At 31.8% G+C, this 12911-nt stretch overlaps 1 protein-coding gene across 1 annotated transcript; it reads right to left on the bottom strand.

The window, feature by feature from the left end:
* Positions 1-1026: 1026 nt before the first annotated feature.
* On the bottom strand, positions 1027-4299 carry LOC149227859 (actin-depolymerizing factor-like). Its single transcript, XM_089377941.1, has 3 exons — positions 3988-4299; positions 3601-3866; positions 1027-1472 (listed from the first exon to the last, which is right to left on the bottom strand). The coding sequence occupies exons 1-3, from the start codon at positions 4000-4002 to the stop codon at positions 1322-1324; spliced, it is 432 nt and encodes a 143-aa protein (XP_089234067.1). The 5' UTR covers positions 4003-4299; the 3' UTR covers positions 1027-1321.
* Between the last annotated feature and the right edge of the window lie 8612 nt (positions 4300-12911).

The following is a 12911-nucleotide window of genomic DNA, read 5'->3' as shown; positions in this document are numbered from 1 at the left end:
TGAGGTTCAGTATGAGGCAGCACTGGTGGGTGCAGTATGATGATAAGGTACAGCTTGATGATGCAGCAGTATGATGTGTGCAGCATGGTAATGAGGTCCAGCATGATGATTGAGTGCAGCACAGTGAGGAGCAGCATGGTGATAGAGTCACCTTGGATCAGTGGAAGCAGTATACCTTCTACTCAGCTCAGATCAGCCACCTCATATGCTATCTTCTTAGAGAAGATCTCTGCTTTTATTTATATAAGTCAATATGTTGACTTCTGATGCATATGTACTATCTCTCTCTGCTGAACTATTGAAGAACATATAAGAAGAATTGATAAAGGGTTTCCCCACATTGGGGTTTGTCTCTAGCTAGTGCCACATCTTATGTCCTCGTCTTGGCTTGTCTTCTGCAATTTATGTTTATGTTCTATCTGCATTTTACTATCATGCTAAATGTGATTTCTAATCTGGAATTGATATTGAGCTAATATGGAAAATTGAAGTAAATTTGCTATCAGCATAGAACATACCTAAAATTAACATTTAACATGTCAAGCTTGGGCACAAAAGATATAATATCATACTAAATGATTCACATAAGAAACACTGTCTAACTGATATCAATCTCCAGAAAAGTTTATTTGGTGAAGAGTGAACAATATGTGTGAGTTAAGTTTAAATCCATTTTCTCTAAATGAATATATACACATCCAGCAGTAGGACCCTGACTTGGCTTTTCATCTAGCTATCATCCAAGACAGTAAAATTACTAGAACTGAAATCAAAGATATCGATTAACACCGCTTTCTCAAAAGAAGTGGTAACATATCATACTAAATGATTCACATAAGAAACATTGTTTGACTGATATCAATCTCTGGAAAAGTTTCTTTGGTGAAGAGCGAACAATACGTGTGAGTTAAGTTTAAATCCATTTTCTCTAAACAAATATATACACATACAGCAGTAGGACCATGACTTGGCTTTTCATCTAGATATCATCCAAGACAGCAACATTACTAGAACTAAAATCAAAGATATCGAATGATAAAGAGATCTTAATAACACCATAAACTTACTCCATAAACATTCTGATTCTTGTAATAAGGACCACCATTAGGCCAAGCACCACATTCAATTCTGCCATAAGCATGCATATTTCTATAGAAATGTTTTCATTGCATGAAATAGGAAAGTCACAGAGTCATGTAAATGAAAATGGCAGTTGCTTCCCTGGTAAGGTACTACAAATAAATAAGAACACCGCAATGTGAAATAACAGTATATTATGTTCACCCCCTTTGCCCTGCAAGCATAAATACATACTCCCAATCTAATTTGCACGGTCTCTAATCACTTCAATATCTATCTCAGCGGGGTCAGTGGCCTGAACCTCATAGTGAAAACCATCAAGTTCCCTTTTCAGTCTGTCCTTAGTTGTAGCATAAAGCATCTTTGCTCTGATTTTGGATACATCTGGACACCTGAAAATGCATGGATTCCATCAGTCGTACATAAAGACAATATTTTAAATAGATAAGAGTTGATAAACAAAAAAAAAGGAAATGGGGACCTCCTGCATGAAGCTCAAATCACTTAACCACTTGAGCTAGCTCACTAGGGTGGAGATTTTTATAGTCAATATAAGACAATTAAAATTGATTTGATCCATATAAAGATCATGTTTCAAAAAGAAAGAGATGGAACTACACGTAAGCAGAGAAGCAAACGGTTCCTGCTCCTCCAGTGGTAACCAAAAGGAAAACTTTACAAATGGGTGAAATTCATTGCCACCTGTAGCATGTAGTATAAAGGAGGACAAATGAACTTCTGCCCGGTTGTCGGAGGATTCAGAAGCTTCATAAAAGCCCTGTCGCCTAATGGCATGTAGCAATCTAGCATTGCAGAGTGTTTGAATTAGATAACAGCCCAAAACCAAAGATATCATCCACAAATGAGATGCAATTAAGGGATCACGGCTTCTATCAGATATGATGTTATGAAAATTCAATGTCGATACAAACTGGACCAATAGACAGAATTTTTTATCGTTGACATAAGACAATTTGAATTAACATGATCCATTGAAAGATCATTATGTTTTAAAAAAATTAGATGACCTTAAACTTATGCAGAGCAGCAAAGGTTCCTTCTCCTCTAGTAGTTATCAAAAAGGAAAAATTTACAGATGGCTAAAATTTCTTAACGCCTTTATCCTTTTGTAGAGAGGAGGACAATGAACTTGTGCCTGTTCAATGTAGGCTTCGATAAAAGGCCTGTATCAATACAGCATTGCAGTGTTTGAATGAGATAATACTCCATAATCAAAGAGAAGATCCACAAGGAGAGGTGGTTAAGGCATCATGGCTTCAACTAGACACAATGTTGTGAAAAGTCAAAGACGATATGGACCCATAGACTGAGATTTTTTTTATAGTTGACATAAGACAATTTGAATTAATATGATCCATAGAAAGATCATTAATTTTCAGAAAGGGTTCACATAAGCAGATAACCAAAAGTTCCTTCTCTTCCAGTGGCTACCAAGAAGGAAAACTATAGAGAAGTCTGAAATTTCTTACCAACTGCACCCTTTTGTAGAAGAGGGAACATATGCAATTGTGTATGTTTGATGGAGGCTTCAAAAAAGGCCTGTATTAATCTAGTATTGCGGAGAGTTTGAATAAGATAACAGTCCATAACCACAGAGAACATAGGTGGTTAAGGCATCATAGCTTCAATCAGACACAACAGAGATTTCCTTCATTAAGAGTAACTAATTATTGTGGAACAAAATCCCTTACAGACAACCAAGAACATAGGAAGTTAAGGCATCATGGCTTCAATCAGACACAACAGAGATCCCCTTCATCAAGGGTAATTATTATTATTGTATAAAAAATTCCATAAAGACAATACTGGTAATGCCTAATAAACCACCTTTGTCTAGCAATTGTTATGCATGTGGGTTTATTCACAACACATACCCAACATAGATAGAATGATTATTAACGTAAAAAGAAACCTGATCAGTTTGTAAAACCTTGCATAGGTAACAATCACAAGCCAGAGAAGGGGCCCAAGGCATGACAACTATACAGCCAATAATGTTAGTATACTATTACTACGAGAGTGAGGGGAGGATGCTATCAAATCAACCCAGTGTCTTGCATCCCAAAACCAGCTCTCAGATTCATAAAGCTTGAAATAGGCTAAAGGGATCGGAACATTAACCTGTTGGCTGAGGGTTCTGTTTATATCTCTCTGTGATAATGGAATTGGTTGCATTGTCTAACCTATCCAATGATATTTGTAACTGCACCAGACCAGACAATCCTTGGAAACAAATATATAAAGAAGACTAAGCTGATATCTCACGACACAAAAATTCATAGAAAAGAAGAAAACTGGAAACCCATAATAACAAGAGCCCCACTGGGACGTGAACAAACCAACGATTCAAATACATTAGCTTAATTTTTCAGCTTGATCAGAGTTCGTTAGTGTGTAAAATTCTTAAAAATGGAACTTAAATAGGAACCGGCCTAAACTGGGTGTGGGCTTGATGAATTGTGGGAGAATTGAAATGGGAAGGTGGATGAAATTCATTACCATGCAATGAAGAAGATCTTGCTTTTCTGACAGTTCTCGTAGGTGACAAAATCGAAGTCATAGACAGCGTATCGGCAATCGTTCTCGGGGAGGGCAGCAGTGAAATCATCGTAACTCTCGGCAGGTCCTCCGGTCTTTTCAACGACCACTTGTTTAGTTTTCTCGTCGATTTTGAACACCACGTAGCGATGGATCTTCTTCCTCTTCAGCTCCAGGAAAGCGTGCTTGCAGTCATCTGCAACGCCCATTCCAGAAGAAGCGCTCGACTGGATGGATGAATGCCATTCAATGCCCCACAAAATTCAACTCAACCGTTTAATTGATTGAATATTTTTTATCAGTTTCCACTAAAAGAAAAAAAAATCAAAGAAGTTAGTTATTGTTTACCATTCGGAACGACATGGCGATAACTCTGTAGCTCCCAAACACAGAGAGGTAGGTCTGATCTATCTATCTGAACCTCCCTATGCAATACAAAGAACAGAGCAACTCTGCTATTTATCAGGCCAAAGCTGATAATAATTAAATGAATGAGTGGCTCCTCGGTGGATATAATTTCAATGCTCGCTTTGATGGAGAAGAATGTTGCAAGTATAATTAAAATACTCAAAAGACAAACGAGAGATGATATGAATGGTCATGTCTTTCGGTCCCTCGTAGATTCCTCTTTCATCTGTGCTAAACTTTTGCTTAAAAAGAAAAAACAATTATATTCTCCAATTTGTCAAAAGATTCGTCTCCGGGTAAAATCCAAACTTCATCTCTCTTTTTGCTTTACCGGCCACTTAATATTGTTCCTAAATTGTCAATTCCGGATCTTTGTGTATGAAAGTAAAATATTTTAATCCTTCCTTTGTCGACCAGGTATCGACAATGTTCAGGCTACTATGCTGAATGTAACCAGGCATCTCATCTCACCTGTACCAGCTGGTAACTAGAGGTTCTTAGGCTACAGAATACTATGCTGGATGAAACAGGGCTTCTCACCCCGCCGGTATTTGTTGGTAACTAAAGGTTTTGATGAGGTGTGAAACCTGCAACTCCGTGTAAACTTGACCCACCCAAGTGCACCTATCCCAACAGCCTTTTTAAAAGTTAGAGTAGTATATTATTTAATTATTTTGTTGGCTTTTAATGAGAATATATACATTTTATTTATTAAGATTGGTGTTTTCTAAACATCATAACTTAGTTTATAAGTTAGTTTTGGAGTTTATGGCAGGTAAAAAGAAATTATGTCAAATTTTAATTTTTGTGGTTTAAAATTGTTTTTTAATTATATTTATGATTTAATATTTTGAAAATTAGTAGGACATTTATGTTGTGGAGAGTTTATTTGTGATTTTAAATTTAAACATAATAAACCGGAAAATGAGCTAGAAGACCCTCACAAAAATAGAAATAGAGATTTTTTATTAAAACTTAAAATTATATATAGGTTAATGTGCTGTAATTAATTAATATTTTTAATTTTTTATTTTTTTTTTCAAATATGTAATATTTTTTGAAATGGTAAGTTTGAGTTATATAATCTATGCATTTGAGAGGTTCGAGGAGTTTCAAGGGCTTTTTCGAGGTACTTAATTCATTTATGCATTCTAAATAACAAAAAATCATAATCTCAATTTTTTTATCATCCATTGGATTAGTTAGATTGCCTTTTTTGGTTTATATGTTTATAAATTGAAGGATTAGTAACCGTGATGGATAACCTAGTTGATTGAAGTCCCTTTACCAAGTCATTAGCCCTTTGTCATGAGAGGGGAGTTCAATTTTCTTTGGGTCCATTAGGGTCAGGCTCTTGAGTGGGGTTGGCTAGACATAAGGCCTCCTTGGGTGGGCTTCAAGTGAGCCCACCTAGAGTAGTTACTAGAGATTAATTTGTGATTTAAAAAATCATGATTTAACCATATCTAATTATATGGAACCCAATCTAAACTACAACAACTCTTCATATAACTAAATTTAAGTATTCCATAACAATAATAGAGTTTCAAAAAATCACTATAGAAAACATAACCCTTTAAAAATATCAAATTATTATTATTTTTATATAAAAATATATTCTTTAAATTATTTTATATAATATATTTTCCTGAATATCAAATTATTATTATTATTATAACTATTTATAAAATTCTGCATTTTATTAATAAAATAATTTATATTTCTATATTTAAAATAAAAAATAAAGAATTATTAATAAAAAGATTTTATATTTCCATATCTAAAATAAAAAATAAAATGAAATATGAAATGAAATGCAAACATTAAAAACAAAAGATGCCAACCTCCATGACAGTTTTAATTTATTGATATCATACCGTTGACTAACCTGATTAAAATACATTTAAAAAGAAAAAGACCTTCGTGACAGTTTTAATTTATTGATATCATCACATTGACAAACATGAAAATCACATTAAAAAAAACAAGAGAAACTTAAAGTTTGTAGATTTTGTAAATACTCTCTTCTAGACATGATACGAAGACGTGTGCATTGAACATTCATACATGTAATCGAATATAACTTCATTTAAAAAGGTTTCAGGTGAGGCCAGCACTAAATTACATAGTGTTGGTGCAGAACCATGTTTTTTTTTTTTTTTTTTCTTTAATTAAATTTATAATTGATGAGTGTAGTGTTGGTCAAAATTGCGTTTTGTGTTTGGCTTTTTGCTGATCATTAACTTTGTTATTTTAGGAGAAGGTTTTTTCTTGGTAATTGCAATTCATTTTTTTTTTAAATACATTTGGTGTCGTTCCTTCTCTCATGGTTTGGGTTGATCTAGAAATATTTTAGATTCACATTTTCCTAATCCACTTATCTTAGCTTTGTTCGAGGATTAAGTTTATTTCTTAGTCTAAATTTAGCGGATTAATTCACTAAATTTTATTGTTGAAAAATATCATTCATTAATTTTGTTTTATTTTTGGTTTGTTTAGGGATAAGTTAGAGTTATATATCCCATCTTTACTAATCCTTGATGTTCTTCCTTGTATCAACTCACTAGTTTGACTTACGTTGGTGCTTCCCAACTTGCTTTGGCCTTTTGGGTAATGAGTTGCTATATGTCTTGTCCAATTTAGTTATGTTGAAAACACTTTCATGAAGCCCATTTTCACAGATATTTGGGTATATGGATAATGTAGGTCTTTGTTTCCTCACTTCTGCAATGGAATTTTCTAATAGCAGTGCTAACAACTTAGAAACAGGGTAAACCCAAAAGATGTAGAGGTAGATTTAGAAGTATAACCCATATCGAGGATAAGAATAGAGTATTTATCATTGGACTGAAAGATGGGGTCTGGGATTTCATGCATAATTTAAATTTCCCCCAAAAATAAGGACCTAATTTTCATATCAAATCCCTATCTTTTGCGAGATTGAATACCACATTGAAAACTTCCTTTGCACAAGGGAAAATAAAGCATCTTCTTTTGTCTTAAGTTGCCATAACTATGAAAGCTAGTTGTAGAGATCTACTAGATGTGATCAAACAACGTTAGAACGACATACAATGCATTTGTGTTGTAATGGGTTTCCTGAAAGAAAAGATATTTCCCTAATGAAATAGTAATACTTGGAACCTCATGAAGCACTACAAGATCAGGAGAATTATGCATAATATGTCTAAAAGAGGCCTTACCTAGATTTCCATTGGAAGGAGTAGAGATGCCAGATCCCACATAATGTGTATAAGCGACATTCATACTATTGCTAGAGTTGCTAGGGAAGGAGGAGGTGACCATCACCAAAGACCCATTAGAGGGAGGAGAGGTAGGTCTACACCCCTTTGAGAAAGCACTCGTGACATACCCTTTCCTAACATCCACTCAAAGAATGCCACCAGCTGAAGATTGAGTCAAAGTTAGGGAATTGTCATGACATCGAAGCTCCAGGAACATTGGGGGAAGGAGAGGTTCCCATCACTGAGGTTGAAGCTACCACCACTAAATTGGAGATTGAATAGATAAAGAGGAGGTTGACAACGAGAATAGGTCACTTAAAGAGGCTAGTGAATGACTCGCATGTACAACTACGGAGAGTTGTCGTGATTTTGGTCATGGACATGGGCTTCCTTAGGAACATATTAACCAACATATATATATCATTCACCCTTACATAAATCCAAAATGCTATTATGTATGAGGAGCTTATATTTGAATCATCCCCATAATACTAAATATACTTTGGCTTAACCAAATTCCTCTTATAAGATTAAACTCACGTGACATTATCTTATTATCTTTATATTCCATATAAGTAATATACGTATTTTGGTCATCAAGGTACTCTTAAATAACAATTTCTAGAAAGTTTTAAATTATGCAAAGATTCAATATTATTTTTATATTCCATATGAGGAATATACATGTTTTGGTCCTCAAGGTACTCTTAGACAATAAGGCTTGAAGCCAATACAAGGATATACCCATTAAGAGCTCAACAAGTCACATGTGGGAATTTAACTTGGGTGGGGAGGATAACGACATTTCTCCTAACCACTCGAGCTACATCCAATTAACAAAAAAATATAAGTATATATATAAATATGAGTTGGTTCATATGGTATATTTAAGGGGAAATGAAGGATAGATAATTTTCTAACCCCTAAAATTTAGTGGTTGACAATCTTACTTTAAGCAAATGTTAATGGTTTCCTTTTTTCCCAAGAAAAAAAGATGTTTTATTTGAGGCAAACAATAAAATACTTAGGTGCTCTATCATAGTGCAAAAAAGATCACCCAAAGATGCATCATTTCTACAATACTTAGGTGCTCTAACATAGTGCAAAAAAGATCATCTAGAGATGAATCACTTCAAAATATTTCACTATAGATCTACAAGAATTCATGGTATTCACAATATCAAATATGCTATATGTCAAGTAACTGAAATCAAATAATAGATTTAATAGTCCCACATACTACCAAATTACTACAAAACTCATTAAATGAAAATGATTGTAAAACCACTAAAAATTCATCTTGTACTTCTTTCCTTTGTGAGTTGATTTGCAATCTAGTTGTGCTCTCTATAGATATGACTATTAACCCAAAGAAATTGATTAAATATTGCCTCTAATTGATGTGCTAGTAAAATAGAGATTTATGATGGATTCCTTTAATCCAATTAATGACCATAAATGAATCACTGATGACTTGAAGCTTATCAATCCCTCTATCAAAGTAGTAAGTGGTAAAAGACCTTGAATTCCCCTTGGTTATTTGTTTCTCTTGATGTATTACCTTCTTTAAAAGATATAAAATGAAGCATATCCTACTAATAGAATCTAGGCCTTGACAAACCCCATCACAATATCTCCATGCTAAAGACTTGTCCACCTATATATCTAATACAATTCTATGTGTTTAACTTTTGGAATAATCTTATAATATGTAAATAAAGCTTTAATCTAGGTAGCTACCTGAAAAGTTGGCATCATTTTCTCTATTTCTTTTCTAGAGGGCTTCCCATATTAGAACTTTATTATTTAATATGACCCACATAAACAACTTACACATGAGAGGGGTGTCAACTTTTCAAAGCTTTTCGTAACCACCATTTATCATCACCTAGTCCTAGTCCAAAAATACCTAAGTATCTAGGACTAAGGGTATAATCATCCCTTGCTCTATTCACAACGTAGATTAATTTATCCAAGTAAGTGTTAAATCTTATATGTGCCTTCTTGAAATTATGCTAAAATGTGTCAATAGTTTCCTTTTGATAATTGTATGTGCACACACACAAATATTTGAAGTTAAGCACTTTGCATTACCTCAAATGAGGATTACATAGACCAAATTTTTTTTGCTACTAGTCTACTCAAAGGGATAGCAGACCAGTATCACAAGTTTAGAGTCTTGAGGTTGCTAAGACCTCATCTAACTAGAGAATCTTGTAAATAGAAACTTATAAAAATAGGTTGGTTGTGCCAGACCTTGACATACATCGACATGAGAAGAAAAAAAAAGACTATTAGTGCTGCAAGTAAAAACTAGTGAGTCATAAAAATTATTGGGTAGGATCTCTAAGCATTTGTGCTAGATGGTTGCTACCCTCATCCAAGGAGAAGGAGATGTTGGTTGGTCTCCTGGATAGAATGGTTAGCTTGCGGTCTATACTATTATTTTTTTCTTCTAGCTTTGTCAATCTGAGAGAATTCTCCTATACTTCCTTATGTTGTCTACAATATTCAAATGATGTTTAACGTTGTGGTAGTTTTGTGCCATGGTCGATGAAGTGATGGGAGTGCATGTAATGTGCCAAATATAGTGGGAGTAATGTCCCCCTTTTGTATGAGTTGGCATCATATCAAAACTAGGGGGGAGGGCATCCTCCTTAGGGGAGTGTGTGTATGTATATATATATATATATATATATATATATATAAACACTACTAAATAGTTGATCTCTTTAATCCTAATCACTTTATTTAGGTCACTTATTTGAAAAGATGAATAAAAGATATAAATTGAAATAAAATTAATTATTTTTGTTTAATAAATTGAATAATACAATACAATTAATATTAATCAAAATTAAAAATATCTTAAAAAATTAGTTAAATTAATAAAAATAAATTGAATGACACCAATACAATTAATGCTAATAAAATTATAAGTGTCTTATAACCAACCTAGATCTATCTTAAATCCGAATCTACCAAGTGCCCACAAGGATCAAATTTATTTTCACTCTAAAATAGGTTTGCATATCAAGAGATTTGATCCCTCTCGGGACTTGGTAGATTCACATTTAAGATGGATCTAGGCTGGTTTAACTTCCCCCTTTTAAATATGCTACATTCCACATGAATACCACCAGTCATTAACATGGGTTCTCAATACTATGGATCAATACCATGGGCAATTTTTATTTTTATTATTATTTTATTAGGTTATTTTTATTTTGACCGAGTTAAAATGTTTACAATACATTACATAAATATTTTTATTTTTAAAATTTTATTTTTAAATTAGTGAAAATGTTAAACCTTACATCACAACATCTCCACCATACTGGGTTGGAGAACCCTAAGTGATTTTGAGAACTTAGATTCCCTCAAATCATAATTTCTTAAACCATAAGCAAATACCCCAACTCATAGATAGACTAAACTATAAAAAAAAAAATATTAACAAAAACTTTCAAATTACCTTAAAAATATCTCTTTAAGCAAAGTCTTTAGAAATCACATAAGAGAAATTATGTCTCTGCATTGCTCTCTATTTAGGCCTTTGCCATGTTCTGCCTCTTCATCTGGTCCTGATGATGAACCACACTTGTTGGTTTGGCCAAAAATTTCTCTTATGTGATTTCTACTAAAAGACTTTGCTTAATTCATTATGGATCACAAAAGCCTAAAAAATAAAATAAAATAAAATAAAATCTCTTCATTTAAAAATTAAAAAAATACAAAGTAGTTCTGTAAACTTAATTATTTTTATATTTACAAAGTTAAGCTAACTAAATATTAAGTCAAAATGAATAAGGTCAGATGAACTAGAAAATATTTGTATAATAGTAATTGAATGTGGAAACCTTTGGTGTTTTTTTTTTGTTAGAAATTACAAAATTGTAATTTTATATTGTTATATTCAGAAATGTTTTGAGTTAATTACATAAAAACAAAAATAAATTATAATAAAATAAAATGAAATAAATAACTAATATAATTATCAATAAAATAATTTGAATCAATCAAATTATATAAAAATAAAATAAAGAGATTTTTTAAAAATTAAAAAAATACAATGTAGTTCTGTGAACTTAATTATTTTTATATTTACAAAGTTAAGCTAACTAAATATTAAGTCAAAATGAATAATGTCAGATGAACTAGAAAATATTTGTATAATAGTAATTGAATGTGGAAACCTTTGGTGTTTTTTTTTGTTAGAAATTACAAAATTGTAATTTTATATTGTTATATTCAGAAATGTTTTGAGTTAATTACATAAAAACAAAAATAAATTATAATAAAATAAAATGAAATAAATAACTAATATAATTATCAATAAAATAATTTGAATCAATCAAATTATATAAAAATAAAATAAAACAAAATAAAAAAACATAAAATTAATAATTATAACTAATAGTTAAATTAGCGTTTATCTTATCTCTAGATCTACCAAACACTAAGAGGGATCAAATCTTGTGTGATGCAAATCTCTTTTAAAATGAAAATAGATTTGATCTCTCTTGATGGTTAGTAGATCCAGAGTTAATATAGATCTAGGCTGGTTAACTTTATCTAATGTTAATACTTATAGATTTTTCAAGATGTTGAATCTATTTTTGGATTAAAAATATAATTTGAATAACATAATATTTTCATTTCACTTTAATAAATTAACATAATTTAAAAAGGTCTAACTTATAGACAAAGTAGTTAGAGATTTTTAAAAACTTAAGTTTAAGTTGTTTAACATGTAGAATTCCAGTGCCCCATGAATTTTTCATGATACTCATTCCATTTATATATTCAAAAAAATATTTTAAATAACAAAAAATCACAATCTTACTTGAAATTGTATCACTAAATTCCAATAAAAAAAATTATTTTATATAAATTAAATTAAACCTTTAAAAATTAATTTTTTAAAATTTATAAATAAAAAATTACCCTCTTAAAAAAAACATTATAAAACACAGTATACAGAACATGTACTTAGCCCTAAATAAGGCAACATGTAGTCAACATGGCAATGGGAACTGATGGTATATCATATACTTAACGCAAGATCTAGTCACCATGACAATGGGACTTGATAACAACAAATGTTGTAAGTTGAACTATTGAACTTTAGTTAAATTATGGGATTGCCATCATTAATATTCTTTTCTCCTTAGCTTATTGCCCATAGTATTTTGTAATACTAGATTCATTCTCTTTGGTTCTAGACACTGAATGGACCATGTGAGTGGGATATCTTAGTCGGGATGTGTTGATATACTTTCGTTTGCAATGGAGATTCTTGAAGGACAACATGTTGAGCTCTCAAAGTTTGTGAAATTTTTATAAAAATCCAAAAAAGTAGTGGAGCAGGGATTAAAAATGAACTTGTACCATAAGTTAATGCCATGCTTTAAATATATATGGCACCGACTTTGTTGATACGCCTACCTCCTTTGTCAGGTTTGTTTGATTGAGATGTTTAAGATGCTTTATTGACTCAATCATTGATTTTAATGTTTAAATAAATTTTATTGTTGTATTAAACAATAACCCACTTTGATACGACTAATAAAGACATAGTAAGTAATAATTTTGTATAGCATAATATTGTATGTCATG

The sequence above is a fragment of the Pinus tabuliformis genome, chromosome J, assembly GCF_031772625.1.
Source record: "Pinus tabuliformis cultivar Carrire ecotype Pingquan chromosome J, CPIR1, whole genome shotgun sequence".
In the NCBI taxonomy this organism is placed as follows: Eukaryota; Viridiplantae; Streptophyta; class Pinopsida; order Pinales; family Pinaceae; genus Pinus; species Pinus tabuliformis.
The sequence above is the reverse complement of the archived record's forward strand: the minus strand, read 5'-3'. Positions and strand labels throughout refer to the sequence as shown.

Coding starts and splice junctions, on each gene's coding strand:
- LOC149227859 (XM_089377941.1), bottom strand. Junction 1,473..3,600: donor AAGATCTTCTTCATTGCATG/GTAATGAATTTC, acceptor ATGCATTTTCAG/GTGTCCAGATGTATCCAAAA.